At 38.2% G+C, this 18462-nt stretch overlaps 2 protein-coding genes across 4 annotated transcripts in view; both read right to left on the bottom strand.

The window, feature by feature from the left end:
- The window catches only part of arhgef40 (Rho guanine nucleotide exchange factor (GEF) 40), a 44330-nt gene extending 29036 nt beyond the window's left edge, over nucleotides 1-15294 (bottom strand). Inside the window, exons 1-6 of the mRNA XM_055504756.1 lie at nucleotides 15196-15294; nucleotides 13494-13542; nucleotides 13208-13270; nucleotides 13064-13118; nucleotides 12874-12966; nucleotides 12556-12689 (exon numbers count right to left, since the gene is read on the bottom strand). The gene's annotated coding sequence lies outside the window, so the exon portion shown is untranslated. The remainder of the gene's footprint in view (nucleotides 1-12555; nucleotides 12690-12873; nucleotides 12967-13063; nucleotides 13119-13207; nucleotides 13271-13493; nucleotides 13543-15195) is intronic.
- On the bottom strand, nucleotides 3583-12524 carry LOC114851153 (uncharacterized). 3 transcript variants are annotated; one of them, XR_008693330.1, is made up of 9 exons: nucleotides 9766-12524; nucleotides 9318-9427; nucleotides 9021-9206; nucleotides 8824-8919; nucleotides 8611-8725; nucleotides 8375-8488; nucleotides 5617-8279; nucleotides 5158-5267; nucleotides 4976-5046 (listed from the first exon to the last, which is right to left on the bottom strand). XR_008693330.1 is itself a non-coding variant. In XM_029142759.3 (7 exons), exons 2-7 carry the CDS (start codon nucleotides 5263-5265, stop codon nucleotides 4080-4082), a joined length of 663 nt encoding a protein of 220 aa, XP_028998592.1. In that variant the 5' UTR covers nucleotides 5266-5267; nucleotides 5617-5769; the 3' UTR covers nucleotides 3583-4079. The 3 variants fall into 3 exon arrangements, 1 of the variants encoding a protein (XP_028998592.1); XR_008693329.1 differs by lacking the exon at nucleotides 9766-12524 and having other exon boundaries at nucleotides 9318-9725; XM_029142759.3 differs by lacking the exons at nucleotides 8375-8488; nucleotides 8611-8725; nucleotides 8824-8919; ... (1 more) ...; nucleotides 9318-9427; nucleotides 9766-12524 and adding exons at nucleotides 3583-4123; nucleotides 4221-4334; nucleotides 4456-4570; nucleotides 4664-4759 and having other exon boundaries at nucleotides 4861-5046; nucleotides 5617-5769.
- Nucleotides 15295-18462: the final 3168 nt, after the last annotated feature.

Here is an 18462-nt window from a genome sequence, read left to right as displayed (position 1 = left end):
TGAGGCCACACTGGTTGCTATAGCACGACTAAACTCATCTTTAGTCCTTTACTGTACGACTCGTTTCACACTAAGCATCCATTTTAACAATGCAACAGCTCCCCCTTGTGTTTATTGCTGTTATTACAAAAAAGAAACGGCAAAAGGATAGATGCTTGGATCTATTGTTATTTCTATGATATGAAGAACAACATTAGGTAAACAACAAATGCATGTTGTGGTTAAATCTATGGGATGTTCTTTAGTAAGAACCAAGAGTGCGTTGGAGCTGTCCTAACTTTGCTTTTCTGACGCCTGTGGAGCATCGCTGCTTTCCACCGGCACCTGACCATAAACAGCATTACCACCAGAAGGTGTTGATGTCAGCTCACATACAGTACATTCATCAATGATGGGTGCAGCAGTAATTATAATACCTGAAAAGTAAAGCTGGCTTTTTATAAAAGAATATTGTCACTCAAATGTACAGTATATTGTCTTTAAGTAGCTTTCAATTTGAACAGAAACAATTCTAGGTGTGTTCACCTGGAAAAACCTCCCGGTAAAACTGAAAAGAAGAACTAGAGAAATGCCGTCATGTCAGTCTTTTAAAGTGATATGCTCACACCTCCTGTCAAACATTATGAGCTGTAGGACTGCACAACAGCAATAGTTAATAAAGCAAGCAGATTTATGGCTGAACGTCCTCAGGGCTGTAACTGGGTCAACAACAAATATGAATGTATGAATATGTATTGTACTAATGGTCCTCACAAAGGACCTGTGGCTGTGTAATGAATAACAAAAATTTACTTTGTACTAGTCTAAAGAACAGAAACTAGGCCTGCGCATTTTAAAGTTTAAAGATGAATTACAAAACAACCGGACAGGTAGGTCTTTGAGGACCTCTGCTCCACATACACGCACACACACTGACAACAGAACCTGTTAAAGGCCAAAGCCTACAAATCGCCTCACAGCAAGAAGGTTCTGGGTTCAATTCCCGGAGGCGGCCCTGGTGCCTTTCTGTGTGGGGTTTCTCCCCATGCTTGCCCGTGAGTGTGCATGGTTGTCTTAGGGAATAAGCGGCTTAGAAATTGGATGGATAATAGATTTACAAACACATTTTTACTATTAAATAAAATGAATAAAAAAATCGAATAAAAAAAAGGTTTGAAATACCTGCAGAATATTTAATCTCAATCAATACAATAGGTTGTTCCTACTAGTCATGTTGATAAGATTTTATCTATTTACATTAAATTGTTATTATTAGTCAAAAATGAAATAGAAGTACACAGTATGTTAATGTAGGAGAACCAGCAAATGTTCCACAGTTTCACATAAGTTAAACATTATTATCAAAATTGTCTCAACCTGATCCACAAAGCATCTCAGGGGAAAACTCAGAATTTGATCCATGACTGACTTTAGTTACTAAATGCTGAGTTTGATCAAAGTGTTAATACTTATGTTTGTTTATGGTTATTGCCCAGGGCAGAACAAAAGACCTCTAAACCCATTAACAGACGAATAGGAAGATAAAAAATTAATTTTCTATTTACTGTACAGGCACTTTACAATGTCCAAAAAGGCCACTGGGACATTTCGCCTGAAGTATCTGTTTGTAAAGGTTTGTTTGGTTTGTTTGTAAAGGTTTGTTTATTGTTTGTCTGTTTGTAAATAGTTCCCAGCAGCGATGTGACAGCCACCACCGTCACATTCTTGTCACATGGATCGATGCCTACAGTGGGAGGAGGTGAAACGACAACCGTCGGCATTGTTCTCTCTGTTGCCATCATTTACAAGTAAAACAAGTTTTTCTTGAACCTTAATGACGTGTGGAGATGAGTCTGAAATGAATGAATGAGAAAAAAGAGAACACTAAAGCCACAGAGTTAACATAAGGACATGCAACCAGAGTAAGGCTAGTCTGCTGGTTATCATATTTATATTCTGTCTCATCCAGTGCAGACTAATGAAGACAAATAGAGATTATGTACAGTGCATCGTGTTATATGTATACGTTGTCATACATCAATGTCATTTGTTAGTGTACATTTTTTCAAAGCAGCTGAACCTCCTTTTCACAGAGTAAATAAATATTTTCTTTATCATATCATTCAGAATCAGAAACATTTTTATTTCCATGTACAGTGAAGGTTTCACAAAACTAAGAGTAAGAATAAAATAGGAAGTGAAAACTGTGCAGTAGGATAACACACACACATAACGCCACATCTGATAATAAGACTGGACTCTGGTATAGATATACAGTACTACTCACATTAGTATAAAATACAGGCGTGGACCATAATCACCCAACATCAACAACTTATTTTAGAAGTTGTATTTCAAAATATATTATCAATGTGTATTATAACTACTACTACTATTATAGAAACTACTACTTTGTCCCTGTTATGTTTAACTAAGGGAACCAAGGTAACTGTTTTTCAGACAGTACTTTTGGCAGCTTTATAAGCTTAAAATCAAGAGTTTGTTTAAGCAATTTGTGTCAGTGAAGTTTTCATTGGATTTAGTCTTGATGAATAAACAACATTTTCAGAATAAATGTATAAAAGAGACACACTGTCTCCTAATTTTGGACTCAAAGAAAACCCCAGGTTCAAGGTGAAATTGACTTCCTTTAAAACACTGGGGCAGACATGTTTACTTTCTCTGCAGTATCTCAACAACATTCTTGTATTTGTTCTGGCGGTCACATTCTTGCTGAGCTGTTTGTGTTAAGGGCACCACACCCATGTTAACATCTGACACACCTACGTTACAGCTCTGTGATTTTTCTTCATTGCATATCTGTGACTTCATTCAGTAATCAGTACTAACATTTGTGTCACAGCCTACAAGAATAGTACTGATACGGCTACGGAGTTACTGACAATTAATACACAGAAACGACAAACTCACAGTAACCTACAGGTTTAATACACTACGCGTTTTTAACATCAGGTATTCCGAGATTATTCTAAATTGTAAGTTTACTGGTAAATAAAGACAATTTTATTTTAACTAATTCTGAAATAATGAAAAAACATGACAAAATAGCATGAAGGGATTAATGATGAATGTACAATTCTTAAATATTACAAAGGGGAAAGTGAGCTTAAATGCTGGCAAAAAACAGGGATATTTGCGTTTATGACATTAGCAGCCATCTTTGATGTTGGCTAAGCATTACACATAATGTTAAGTATTGTTGTTTAATCTGTGATTTATCACTTAGCCAGTTAAATTAGACAACATACCTCAATACAACTTTTATTTTCCACCTAACTTCGGTTCAGTTTAAATCTATATTCCTACAAACCTGTAGGCAGGTTAGCAAAAATGCTTCTGTGCTTGTTAAACCATGTTACGGGACGTGTACTCCAGCAGGTGTTTGCTGGTGAAGGGCCAGTAGCCAATATTAACTAGTGGTGTGTGTGGTGTAGGCTGTGATGCAGCCATTTATTAAAACAACAGGACCTGAAGGCCTCTCACAGAGTCCCAGTAAATAGTGAAGGAACGTAAACCAGTAAATGTTAAACCAGCTGAAAACTGTCTATCACTGTGAACTTTACAAATATACATTACAACTGCTAACATTGTCACACCTTTCATTTTAATTGGTGTACAAAAAATTGCAGAAACAAACAAGTAAAAAAGGTAAATAACATTAAAATTCACCTTAAATTAACACAATTATGACTGTAAGTTGTTGTCTTCATTACATGGATGATTGTGTAAGGTAGTAACATATACACAGAAGACATAATTATTCATCACTTCATATCCAGTGGTACTAAGTTGACCCCGTATCCAGAATGTGTGTTAAACATTAATTCACGTTCTGAAAACCGGGTGCTGGTTTACTTAACCAATTTAAACTAGGAAACCAAGCAGAAATAATTTCTGTGATTACTGTAGGTCTGACTTACATAATGAATAAATAATACAATAAATCACATTAAGAATAATAATCTTAATTCTCTCACTGGTTTCAGACATGAAAGAAGTCAGAAGGCTGTGGAAGAATAAACAACCCCCATCACCCATACTTCCATCTCTAATACATTTGTACGACTTCTTCACTTTCCTCACATCAACGCCAGGACCAGCACACCTGCAGTGATCAGCAGAGCTGTTGGGACGGAAGGCAGACCAGATTAAAAGACATTGGGAAGATGCAATAGTTAAAACATCACTCAAATAGATCATTTTTTTTCTCTTTTGTTTACCTTGTGTCATTGAATGCTGGATGGTGATGCCGTCATTTGATCCTGTACTGTTACCTAACGGAGGTGTAACGTTAATCTGGAACAGGAAGTTGAGGTTTCCCAAGTCACGAGTAGCTGAAAGCACAAGGGAACGACAACTAGATCAGAGCTGGAGAGTTGATCACGAAAAAAACAGAAATATGGAATGTGCACATATTGACAGTGTGACATGCGTATCTCTAGTAGTTTAGCTTACTGCTATTGTAGGATCCATTGTAGATGTTTACCAGAGTAGCACTTATTATTGTGGTATTAATTAGGCACTGGGTAATGATTCCATTGTTTGTGCCGTTCACAGAGGGCACGCTCATCTGCAGAAGACATTTTGACAGTTAACACTATGCTTATGTGTCGTTTCCATACTCTCATCTCAAACGTCAGTCTTTGGAAGAAACACAACTCACATTTGCTGGGATCAGTGTGATGTTGTTGAGCAGAGCAGTGTAGAAATCAACAGTTGAGCTGCCGCTTGCGCAGATGTAGGTTGTTTCATTTTTTCCCTGCAGGGAGCAAGCAGAAGCATTTCAGCCTGTCTGCAGACTTTAAACACCACGTAGCATTAGCTCAAGGGTAGGTTCGTAATGGCATGAGCCTGACATACAAATGCAGAGTTAGAAGTCACTGTGGCTGCGATGTAGCCGGTTGCATTCCCTGAAAGCTCAAACAAAAAGCCAGCTGCATCCGGCTGTGCAGAGGCAAAGTAGCAGCTTTGTGAGGAAGGGTTGCATGAAGAGGGCAGGGATCCACAGTACTTTGTCATGTTACACTTTTGATTAGACACAGCTACCTGCATGGGAAAGAACAGCAGAGTGTTGAAATCACTTTCACTGTACGATGGTTTACCACCAACAACTTTTTAATTATTTTTTGTTACGTTTCAGTTCATCACAATACTCACATTGAGAGGAGTAGGCGTTTGGTTCATGATAAATCCAGTTGTAGCTGTTGCTTTGTTTACGGCAACAATTACCATAAACAGGACAGTGACAAGTACTCTGGTGTTCATACCTGCAGAGGGTAAGGCACAATTCAATTCAGGCATGTAGCTTGGCTCAGACATCTTATTTGTATGTATATGTGAGCTCAGAGAAAATGTTAAAGCGAGAATATTTTGTTTAATACTTCATGATACTAGGTACAAACTGTGATGAAGTCATTTTACTAATATCCAGCTATAAACCGCTGCCATTTGTACATTAAAAGTAGAATGTAACAAAACCTGTTCCTGCTTCAATGTTGCTCCTGTCTTTATCAGACAATAATCCTCTCTATGATTCTTTTTTTAAATTTTACTTTAATTCATTTAATTTCTAAAGTGCTATAAATCTAGCATAATATATTAAAAGTGCTAGCCTACCTGTAGATGTTCTTGTGTGTTCAAATGATGAAAAACTGTTGTTAATTCCTTGAAAGAAAGCTCTGGTTTTATATTCAGGTGCCTCTGATGTTGCAAGTCAGGTCCCAGGTATGAATGTGGCGATTGTTTTATGTGTCTCTATTTATAGGATAATAGAAGGACGCAGGAACTGTTCTGAGCATGACAAAAACATTATGTCTGACGTCATCTGTCAATGAAGGGTGGATTCATTTGAATGAGTCTAAGAATGTGAATGATGACACATGTTGTGGTTTCACATTTTATGCATACTGTATGTTCAAATGGACACATTCAAGCTAGTACAATAATAAATGTTATTAGATTTTAGTATTGCAACATAGGTTTTGTAACATTAATTGTGCCTCAAGAGTCTTTTTTCTTTTAAACTAAATTTCCTTGCATTTCTTAAATCTGAACAAAATTCCTTTCCATTAACTTTCCACACACCTTCACCAAAGCAAATGTCCTTAAAAAGTTTTGACTGTATAATAAATAGAGATGTGGTTTTGTGAGGGTGTGGCAGCAGCTGGTGTGGTGGCCAGTCCGACCTGTTATTAACACAATTTCAGATATTGGTTTATCATTAGCCGTTCTTATGTTTGTTTCAATATCTCTACCCTCACAACTCTGACCTGTTTACATTATAACTAGCTTTTGTTACAGTACATGCACATAACAAACAGCATTTTTCTGTAAACAAGGAGCTGCATGACAAAAGTGCAACGCTGCCATAAGCCACAGGTGTGGGAGCCACAGCCTGTGTACAGCACACAACCACAGACTGTTCAGGGTCATTCAGACTTGTGGTGTAACTGTTGTACCAACATGTCAATAGGCTAAATACACGTATTTATGCCTTTGATTGTAACAGGAAATTACTGGTGCCCCTGAATGTATAGTAGTTGAAATACAGTACTGTGATATTTTGTATGACACTTATCTCTGTCTCTAGTCTATTGACTAATTTTATCTTAAATGTTTGTTTCAATAGCATACAGAAAAAAAATCTGGGCCAGGGAAGGGTTCCTTTTAAACTACATGCAAATTTAAGGCTCAATAAAAATAATGCAAATATATGTATTTAGCTGCTGTAGCTGCACTGAACTTATATATATATCATAATAATGAATACATACAAGCTGGAACACGCCTTGCCATTGCTCCCAAAACTCGGAACTTCAGCATAGCATTTCAATTATTGCAAAGTGTTTTAAAGAGTCACAAATCCATCATAAGGGATTCCATCATGCTTTTAAAGTAATTTTAAATAGTTACAATTTTTTTTTTACAAAAATAGTTATAAATAGTTGCTCTGTGATCTTAGTTGCATATCAGTGGCTTCGATCAGTAATAACTAACATCTGTGTCATGTCCATCAAAAACAGTACTGATGGCTACGGACTCGCTGACAGTCACCAGTTAATACACAGAAATGACAACATCAAAGTAACCTACAGGTTTAATACACCATACCTTTATGCCTTCAGGTATTCCCAGATTATTATGAGTTGTAAGTTTACTGTTTAATAAAGTCAATTTTATTTTAACTAATTGTAAAAAAATAAAATAACTCGCATAATAACATGAAGTCAATAGTTATGAATGTACAGTTGTTAAATATTACAAATGGGGAAATGAGAATAAATACTGGCAAAACAAGGATATTTACTTTTAAGACAATAGCGGCCAACTTGGCTGGGCCAAGTTGAGGAAAACGTTGGCTAAGCATTACACATAATGCTAAGTATTGTTGTTTAATCTGTGATTTATCACTTAGCCAGCTAAATTGGACAACATACCTCAATACAACTTTTATTTTCCACCTAACTTCAGTGCAGTTTAAATCTATATTCCTGCAAACCTGTAGGCAGGTTAGCAAAAATGCTTCTGTGCTTGTTAAACCATGTTACGGGACGTGTACTCCAGCAGGTGTTTGCTGGTGAAGGGCCAGTAGCCAATATTAACTAATGGTGTGTGTGGTGTAGGCTGTGATGCAGCCATTTAATAAAACAACAGGACCTGAAGGCCTCTTACAGAATCCCAGTAAGTAGTGAAGGAACGTAAACCAGTAAATGTTAAACCAGCTGAAAACTGTCTATCACTGTGAACTTTACAAATATCCATTACAACTGCTAACATTGTCACACCTTTCATTTTAATTGGTGTACAAAAAATTGCAAAAACAGACAAGTAAAAAACGTAAATAACATTTAAATGGATGATTGTGTAAGGAAGTAACATGCACACAGAGGACATATTCATTCATCACTTCATATCCAGTGGTACTAAGGTGACCCCGTATCCAGAATGTGTGTTAAACATGAATTCACGTTCTGAAAACCAGGCGCTGGTTTACTTAAAAAATTTAAACTAGGAAACCAAGCAGAAATAATTTCTGTGATTACTGTAGGTCTGACTTACATAATAATAATAGAATAAAATAATAGAATAAATCACATACACTTTAAATTGGAAAACTAATCTTAATTCTCTCACTGGTTTCAGACATGAAAGAAGTCAGAAGGCTGTGGAAGAATAAACAACCCCCATCACCCATACTTCCATCTCTAATACATTTGTACCACTTCTTCACTTTCCTCACATCAACGCCAGGACCAGCACACCTGCAGTGATCAGCAGAGCTGTTGGGACGGAAGGCAGACCAGATTAAAAGACATTGGGAAGATGCAATAGTTAAAACATCACTCAAATAGATCATTTTTTCCCTTTTGCTTACCTTGTGTCATTGAATGCTGGATGGTGATGCCGTCATTTGATCCTGTACTGTTACCTAACGGAGGTCTAACGTCAATCTGGAACAGGAAGTTGAGGTTTCCCAAGTCACGAGTAGCTGAAAGCACAAGGGAACGACAACTAGATCAGAGCTGATGATTTGATCACAAAAAAAAACTGAAATATGGAACGTGCACCTATTGACAGTGTGACATGCGTATCTCTAGTAGTTTAGCTTACTGCTATTGTAGGATCCATTGTAGATGTTTACCAGAGTAGCACTTATTATTGTGGTATTAATTAGGCACTGGGTAATGATTCCATTGTTTGTGCCGTTCACAGAGGTCACGCTCAGCTGCAGAAGACATTTTGACAGTTAACACTACGCTTATGTGTCGTTTTCATACTCTCATCTCAAACGTCAGTCATGGCTTTGGAAGAAACAGAACTCACATTTGCTGAGATCAGTGTCATGTTGTTGAGCAGAGCAGTGTAGAAATCAACAGTTGAGCTGCCGCTTGCGCAGATGTAGGTTGTTTCATTGTTTCCCTGCAGGGAGCAAGCAGAAGCATTTCAGCCTGTCTGCAGACTTTAAACACCACGTAGCATTAGCTCAAGGGTAGGTTCGTAATGGCATGAGCCTGACATACAAATGCAGAGTTAGAAGTCACTGTGGCTGCGATGTAGCCAGTTGCATTCCCTGAAAGCTCAAACAAAAAACCAGCTGCATTTGGCTGTGCAGAGGCAAAGTAGCAGCTTTGTGAGGAAGGGTTGCATGAAGAGGGCAGGGATCCACAGTACTTTGTTATGTTACACTTTTGATTAGACACAGCTACCTGCATGGGAAAGAACAGTAGAGTGTTGGAATCACTTTCACTGTACAATGGTTTACCACCAACAACTTTTTAATTATTTTTTGTTACGTTTCAGTTCATCACAATACTCACATTGAGAGGAGTAGGCGTTTGGTTCATGACAAATCCAGTTGTAGCTGTTGCTGTGTTTACGGCAACAATTACCATAAACAGGACAGTGACAAGTACTCTGGTGTTCATACCTGCAGCGGGAAAGGCATAATTCAATTCAGGCATGTAGCTTGGCTCAGACATCTTATTTGTATGTATATGTGAGCTCAGAAAAAATTTTAAAGGGAGAATATTTTGTTTAATACTTTATGGTACTAGGTACCATAAAGTGATAAAGATCATCACTAACAGTGATTATCTTGTTTTATCAACATCCAGCAATAAGCTACTGTTCCTGCTTTAGTGCTACTCTGGTCTTTATCAGCCAAGAATTCTCTCTATTATTCATTTTATTTAAATTTTACTGGTGCCGGATTTCTAAAGTTCTATAAATCTACAGTAGCACAATATATACGAAGTGTTAGCCTACCTGTAGATGTCCCTGTGTGTTCAAATGATAGAAAACTGCTGTTAATTCCTTGAAACAAAGCTGTGATTTTATATGCAGGTGCCGCTGATGTTCCACGTAAGATCCCAGGTAAGACTGTGACACTTGTTTTTTGTGTCCCTATTTATAGGACGTTAGAACGACGCAGGCACTACTCAAAACATGAAAAAAAAAAAAAAAAAAAAGAATATGTCTGACGTCATCTGTCAATGAAGGGTGGAATTATTTGGTCTACAAACGTGAATGACGACTGTGGATTCACATTTTATGCATACGTTCAAAGACGCATTCCAGCTAGTAAAGAATGTTATTAGATTATGGTATTGTATTACAGGTTTTGTAACATTAATTGTGCCTCAAGAGTCAAATTTTTCTTTTAAACTAAATTAAAGCTGAACTGCACATATAAATCTTGAATCTGAGGAACATTCCTTTTAATTATCTTTCCGCACAAGTAAATGTGCATTTGGTTTATCAATAGCAGTTCTTATGTTTGTTTCAATATCTCTACCCTCACAACTCTGACCTGTTTACATTATTACTAGCTTTTGTTACAGTACATGCACATAATAAACAGCATTTTTCTGTGAACAGGGAGCTTCATGACAAAAGTGCAATGCTTCCAAAAGCCACAGGTGTGGGACCCACAGCCTGTGTACAGCACACAACCACAGACTGTTCAGGGTCATTCAGACTTGTGGTATAACTGTTCTAACTACATGTCAATAGGCTAAATACACTTATTTATGCCCTAGACTGTAACAGGAAATTACTGGTGCCCTTGAACATACAGTAGCTAAAATACTGTAATATTTTGTATGACTCTCCATTATTAATTATTTTAGCTTAAATGTTTCTTTCAACAGCATACAGTAAAAAAAATCTCAGGAGGGAAGGGTTTCTTTAAAACTACATGCAAATTTATTACAGTTTTTGTTGGTCACTTTGACGCAGCCGTCCAATGAAACAACACAGTTCACACGAGCGACTCCAATCACCACCAACGACCAATCAGTCATAACACAGGAGACAGCAGAAAAAAAAAACCACTGATCTCAGTGTGAATGAGTGCTTCATTGATTGTCATTGGAGCCTGTTGCTATTTGTTGTCTTTGTAGCTTATGTCAAATAGACCTTTTATGCAAAGAATTGAATCCAGATGAAGAAATTCTTTGATTTACTGTATTGAATCCCTGACATTCATTTTTCAAACTGTGGCAGACTGAAATATTGTAAATATTACAGAAAACTAACATACAGTCAAATCTATTGGAGGATGAGACACAGCCACTACTGATATTCAGTCTCTGCTTTAGACCTCCTCCATCCATGCTGGTAAAGAACAACACAGACCTGGCACCATTTTAAGGCCTAAAAGCTGGTAGCAAATAGAAGATTTTTGTGGAGGAGTGACAAACAGGTGCTACAGTATGGTGAGGTCATACTGCTCTTACTGGTTTCTACAGTAATAGTTGGGAACAGATGGTTCCTCTTTGGTCACCAAAGCTAAAACAATGGAATTTAAACTGTTTGAACGACGTGTTAACTGTTTTGCAAAAGGGAGGAGAAAATTTGTCAATCCAATGAGAATGGGTTTACACATTGTGTCTGATGCTCTGCTGGAATAGTGATAATGATTCACTGAAATGTCCCCCACCACGACCTCAGAGTGGGACTCCTTCCAGCAAAACCTGTCTGTCATTAAAAGTGCTCCATTCTTGGGTGTTTTAACCCACACCAAAACCTATTCACTATACTAACTGATAAACACATAGGGATTTTGAGGATTACTTTTATTTTAAATGGACTGGTGCCGGCAACAGTGCCTCAGCATTTATATATATATGTGCATTTCATTTCACTTTGGACTGCTTCAAGAATGAGCGTGCCTAGTACAATTCTGGGTTTGCTTCACGGCTCCTGTTGTAGAAATGCGTTTCTAATGCGTAAGTAGATGCTTGATAGGCATATATATATCATATAGCTAGTGCCATGCTAGCGGCTACAGCCAAGGAGCAGTCAACCTGTTGAAATGTGCTGCTGTGGGGTGCTGCAATCACACACATGTGCAGCTAATAGCTATGGGCCTTCGAGCAGCTACAGGCATCAGGCAAGCTACAGGATCAAGCTTTTGTTCTATTGAAATGTGCTGCTCTGAGTTGCTGTAACTACACAATGAAGGGAACGCTAGTGGCATGATAACGGCTACAACCAGAGAGTTGTTGCCAGGACCTCTCGAGCGGGTTTTCGGGGTTTCTCCATCTGGAGTTGTTTGGCAGATAGCTTTGCTCCTGTATTCCCTATAGCCGTTAGCGTGCCACTAGCTCGCCATTAATAGTTACACAGACAACTAATCGTGCTGCTGTGTTGCAGTTACTGCTAACGACTACAGTCACGCAGAGAGCTAAGCGGCAAGGTTGCGCACAATTCCACGTGTGATATAAGGCAGCTCCACTCCACAGGTGGCTGCTGCTCATATTTGTGTTGCGTTACCGCAATGTTAGCCCTTTGCACTTTAGAGCTAACAGCTGGATGATCACTACAATAGGAAATTGCAGATTACATTTATCAACAATAAGTTTTTATGCAATAGAAGATTTAAATTGGCAGACTATTTAGATTGTATATTTGAATTGTTACTATGCTTGTCTGTTGTTTTAGCACAGGCAGGCCTGTCCTCTTTTTGTCTTGTATTGTTTATTGACAGAGAAGGTTGTGACCTACATAATACATACTGAACATTTCACTAACCTACAATTCTGATTGTAGTACCTTTTTTTATGGTGATGGCAAGGACAGCCACAGCCTTCATCTGGTCCAACATACAGTACAGTGAGTGTTTTATCCATCAGGATAAAACACTGGAGTCCCCAGTACCAGCTCACTAGCCTCTGTAGACTAGATACCTGTAACAACATGAGATATTAAGACATATTACTTTCAGGTTTATTAAGAATGATAATTCTGCATATATCACTCCCCAGATAGCAGACTAACATTGAATAAACATTAAAATGGCTGTATTTTATATAGTACACAAATAAACATAAATCTCATTGGTCCTTCAGGTTTCTGTAATGACTAACTTACCCAAAGTTGCACATCGTCCTTGTTTTTTTAAAAACAGTTCTTCAGTGGAAGAAAGGGACATACTGGAGAAGCAACTGTCTGCTCGCGATTCACCTAGAGTAAATGCAGAAAAAAATAAACACCTTCAATGTGCTGATTTTCTATATGTATTTAACACAGTATTTGCAATTAGTCATATGCATAGATTTACCTTACTGTAGTATCTTCATGTGGGTGCATGGCATCTATTTAGCATACTGATAACTCTGTTAAAAAAGTGATGAGAGAGTGATGAATTTGCATTTTAATTTTAAATTTCCAATGCTACTACTGTAAGTTAAAATACTGTACATACCTTGTTTGTCATTTAATTACCTATCTTGCCATGCATCATTCCACCTGGTGTCATCATGTTTTTCTGCAGAAAGAGATGTGTTTTGTCACTGAATTAAAGTACATCTCTGTAAAAGTTGACATGCTGTAGTGTCCCACAAATTAAGGTAATCAAAGAAAAAACATGAGACACCTCAGGTTTCATGCAGCTCTACAACTTCTAAGAACCAGTAGAACAGGTTAGTAAAGATGAGTAAAACACATTGCTTGGCAAATGGTGTAATGTAAAATAAATATGGAAGGCTTACTAGAAAAACCTCTGGTATCTGAACAGGTCAGCTTCAGGACTGCAATACACTGTAAGAGGAAGTACATGAACACATCCATTGCCTAAACACTGTTATTCTCTCGGTGCACACACAATGAAAGAAACAAAAGCAAAGAGTTTTCCCATTAATTCTTGTTTATATATAAATGTTTCCTTGTTATTTCAGATCATCACTATTATAATATATATGTATAAATCACATCAAACTGTCAACTTGATAAGAGCTTGCTTGATATCTGAGTGCTTTTTAACCCTTTGGTTTCATAAAATGACTTTGTTAAACCAACTGGACATTGAGATATATTTTAGTGCCTATTATATGAACATGATTCATAAAACATAACAATTACATACTAGTTCTAGAATACCAAATTTTACATGAATCTTCATGAATGTAGTTATCACCAGTCAATAAGTGCACATTAAGTACTATAACATTAATCATTAACGTCACTCAGGCAGACACTGACATTGTTTATTGATTTATATTTTATTTTTATTGAAGTACAGTATCAAGCAATGAAGACCCACAATGACTAACCCACTAATTTAGCATTGGCTTACCAAGAAAAGTGGCACATTTCACTCATTATGAGCCGAGCCTTAGCCCAGCCGTCATTACATGGGTTAATACGCGGAGCGATTGCTTCCTGTTTCACCGCTTGTCAACCACAAAATGCACATTTCTTTACCGTCACTTTCTACAAGCTCAATATTGCGCTTATCGATGTGTGTTTGACATAATTACTCCCTTGATCGCGCAAAAACGGGCAGGCGCTTCTTCGCGTCAGTGACGTTGGCGCTGCTCCAGTGAGTTAGCAAACGAACTCAATTAGCTTATTTCCCAACTCTCAAGCTGGAGGAGAATTTTGTAAGTCGTCTTAAGACATTTTCAAAACTGGATTTTCAGTCAAAACAAAAGCTCATAACTGATGGAAGACCAACGCCGGAGCTTAAAGGTTTGCTTCAAACTACGGGACAGAAGACGAGTCGCTCCTTTCAAACGGACTGGTGCACCCGAAAAGACTGGCTGTGCTGCCACAAACCGACTGTACTGTTTTCAACCTGTGATAACGTCTGGACTAACACGGGATATTGTATAAAATATATAAAACTAAGACCACAAATGGTTTAGGGTTTTCTAAAAAATGAAGACACCAACTTAGATTTTTAAGTCAAGTAAAGTCGAAGTCTTGCGTTGATTTGCAGTCCTGTGTTAACTAAAAGTACAAGTGCTGTGTTAACTAAATAAGGCAGAAGTCCTGTGTTAACTGAAAGCAAAGTCTAATGTTTCTATTCATGTCCACTGTACAGTAAGTGTGTTAGGTCCAGTGGTAAATCCTGTGGTATTTTTTAAAGTCAAAGCTCTGTTTTAAGTGAGTAAAGCAAGCTAAAGCCAGTATCACTGTTTGATCCCCTCAGTTCCTCTGTTAAAAGTGAATTTAATTAAAGTAATTGTGTTTTCCCATAGTGAACATAAAGATACTCATTCAAGTTCTTTTATTGTAAGTGACTTAGAAGTCAGTGCCTCATCAGCCACAAACCTCACCACACGCCACTGGCAAAAGCTAATGCTAGTACAACTGCAAAAAAGTCAAGACTTAAATAATATTTAATATAATATTTCACTTAACTAAGTGTGTAAGACAAACTGCCCAAGGAGAAAAATATAGAAAACCTACTGTATTGTATGGCTCAAAAGTCGGTACCTTCTCCTCCATTGCAGCACAGGACGGTGAATCCCCTTTGACTGATTTTCCCGCTCTACACCGTCATGCTGCGTTCAACAACTTTGGGAAATGGCCACTTCCCTGGCTCTTGCAGAGCCTAGTTGATATCAGCAATTTTCCTCTAGTACGTCAGTGCTTAAAGTCCGTCAGTCATAACCTCACATACAGGACATAAGGAACCTTAATTTAAATTCAAAGTTTGTGTTTTCAGCATTGAACCAACTGTGTCTTGTCAACATTCAATCTATATTATGTACTGTTAAAATTTCAACTTCAACCAAAATGATGATTCTGATCCAATTTCAACATTGAATCAATGTTACCTTGCTACTGTATCTGGGTCATTATTAAAAGCAGTAAAAATACTTTAGGTCAATATATAAGTTAAACCAATGCTATGTTTATTCCCGGGTACCTGATGAAGTGATTACTCTGAATATTAAAGCAATTTTTAAAATAAAATTATGTCAGAGCAGCAGCACAAGTGAGACAAAAACAGTGCGACATTTCTTCAGCCCTAGAAACATCGAAGCTCCTCAACATTCATGTTTTTTGACTACACACCACCCCCCTGGACATTGTGTCTGATCACGGCCCACAGTTCATTTCTCACGTCTGGAAGGCTTTTTGTTCTGCCCTGAGAGCCACTGTAAGTCTGTCCTTCGTTTATCATTCCCAAGCTAATGGCCACGTGGAGAGGGCGAACCAAAACATCAAGTCGGCCCTCAGATGTCTGGCCACCTCTAGACCGCAGGACTGGGATGAGTACCTAACCTGGGTGGTGGAAACCCATAACTCCCCCACCTCTTCAGCCACAGGTACAGTATGTCACCCTTCTTGTGCTATCTGGGATACCAGCTGCCACTATTCCCCAAGCAGGAAGCTGACCTCGCCATACCCTCTGTCCAGCATCACATCCGCAGATACCGGGGCATTTGGTGAGAGGCCAAAGCAGTGTTGGTACTAGGGCTGCAACTAATGATTATTTTGATAATCGATTAATCTGTCAATTATTTTTTAGATTAGTCAATTAATCTGATTAAAAAGTATTGAAAATCTTATTTGACGTTTTGCTTATTAGATATCCCATAATCCCTTAATTTTCACTCTTTAAATCTCAAACAAAACACAAAAATCCAGCATTTGAATAATAATAAAACTTCAATATTCAAAATATACAAAATATATATCTGCAGCAAAGAAGATCTGCAGCAGCTTCAGTCAACCTGACTGTGAAAGAAAAAACCCATGAAGACATGTAAACTCCACAGAGACTCCAGGGGTGTGTTCCAGAAAGCAGGGTTGATTAACCTTATTTAACCCTGAATTCTCAGTTGATTAACCAAGAACCTGCTTACCCTGAGTATGTCGGTTCCAAAACACCTGAGAAGAGTTAGGTTAATCTACCTCCTGTCGGTAACCCAGAGTTAACGCACGTGCACGACGTATATATAAAGACACTATTATCCAATATTTGGATAATAGTGTCTTGTAATATTCTTGTTTAATAAGGTGTAATCCTTCTGGAGCAGGAAGAACTCAACCCAAGTCAAAATGAAACAAAAAATCCTACAAAAAGTAAGTGGTTGAGGGCATTCCTGGGGCACTTCATCACATACCACCTCCCACGACATGAGTAACTTAGTGAAATGTAAGTTTACCACAGTAGTACTAATCTTTATTATTTCTTAGGACTTTAAATGAACTACTGTCTCTATTACTAGGATATTTGAATCTGCTTAACAGTAGTATGCAGGCTTATTTTATTTACCTGCATAGGCCTCTACTCAGACTTTATTTCACATTGATCTTATGGGTTGCATTGTCTTGCAGTCACTGATGGACGGATTATATTATTGGACCCTCCAGAAAGCACACAGTCTGGGACATTGTGTGAAGCAAGGTAAATAATATTCCATTTTATTTTTCAGGACATGAAGAATTGATAAAAGCTTTGGTGCAGAAACCTTAATAAAAGTGATTTTGACGAATCATGTGTCTTAAGAGTCTTCCATCTCTGTGGTCTACTTGGTTCAGTACCGGATCCTCTTGGTCATCTTCTACAGGACAAGGAGGGTGGCTCGCTCCTCTCATCATGCCAATGTTGTGAAGGACAACACAATCCACTATAATGACACATGCCCTCTCTGGACTGACCCTGAGGCCACGTAGACACTGGAACCTCGCCTTCAGGATGCCTGTGGTCATCTCCACCTTGGCCGTGTTCTGCTGTGGGCCCGGTTGAACTGTGTCTGTGGTCCAGGCTCAGGGTTAGGGTAGGGTGTCATTAAATAGGGCAGACAAGGGAACCCTCTGTCCTCCAGCAAGTAGCTATTGTAGTGTCCTGTAATGATTAAATTGGGAAAACAATAAAACAATATAGTAAAAACATGTGTAAATTACAACATACCCTGTTGAAACGCGTGGCATAGTGATGACTCCCTGAAAACTCTGGAATCATGCACAGACCCTAGTCATTTGGCTTCAACATTAGTGAGGAGATGGGTTGCATCACCTAGTTAGTGGAAACAGTAATGAATTTAATGGTTTTTAAACCGAAAGATTCTAAACAGGAAATAATAGTTACCTGCATATTGATATTGTAAAATGACTTCCTATTAACATAGTCTCCCTCATTGACTGAAGGAGCTTTAATAGGAATGTGGGTGCTATCGATGCACCCAATCACGTTTGGAAACTCTGAAATGGAAAGTAATAAAGGAATACGGAACGTGTGCGTCTGTGCAGTACGTCCGAGGTGTACGTATTAAAATATGTGCCATAGATTATCATAGAAATGACAAACCTGCCACTCAAAAAATGTCCTGGTGCAAAAAACGAAGAGCTGCACACACAATGCTTTCTGTGGTAGGTGCAGACCCGCGTTTGTTAAGTTTGAAATTAAAGGTTCCAAATGTGCCTCCACGTCCAGGGGCTCGTCATCAAACAGGCACGTCCTGCTCACCTCTGAAACGAACTAACCCTGAAACATAACCTGCTCCGGAGCAGGTTATGTTCAGAGACTAAGTTGCTATGGTTACATACATAACCTGAACGTTACCTCCGTTTTTGGAACCGAAAGCTGAGGTTAATCACTAACTTACCCTCAAACTTACCTGGGTATGTCACATAACCATCTTTCTGGAACACACCCCAGGGCTCCTTCTGGCTCCGAGGCAACAGTGACAACCACTAGAAACCATGTCATCATATTTTAAT

Source organism: Betta splendens, chromosome 2 (genome assembly GCF_900634795.4).
Source record: "Betta splendens chromosome 2, fBetSpl5.4, whole genome shotgun sequence".
NCBI lineage: Eukaryota > Metazoa > Chordata > Actinopteri > Anabantiformes > Osphronemidae > Betta > Betta splendens.
Note: the sequence above shows the minus strand (reverse complement) of the source record. Positions and strands in the feature narration are given on the sequence as shown.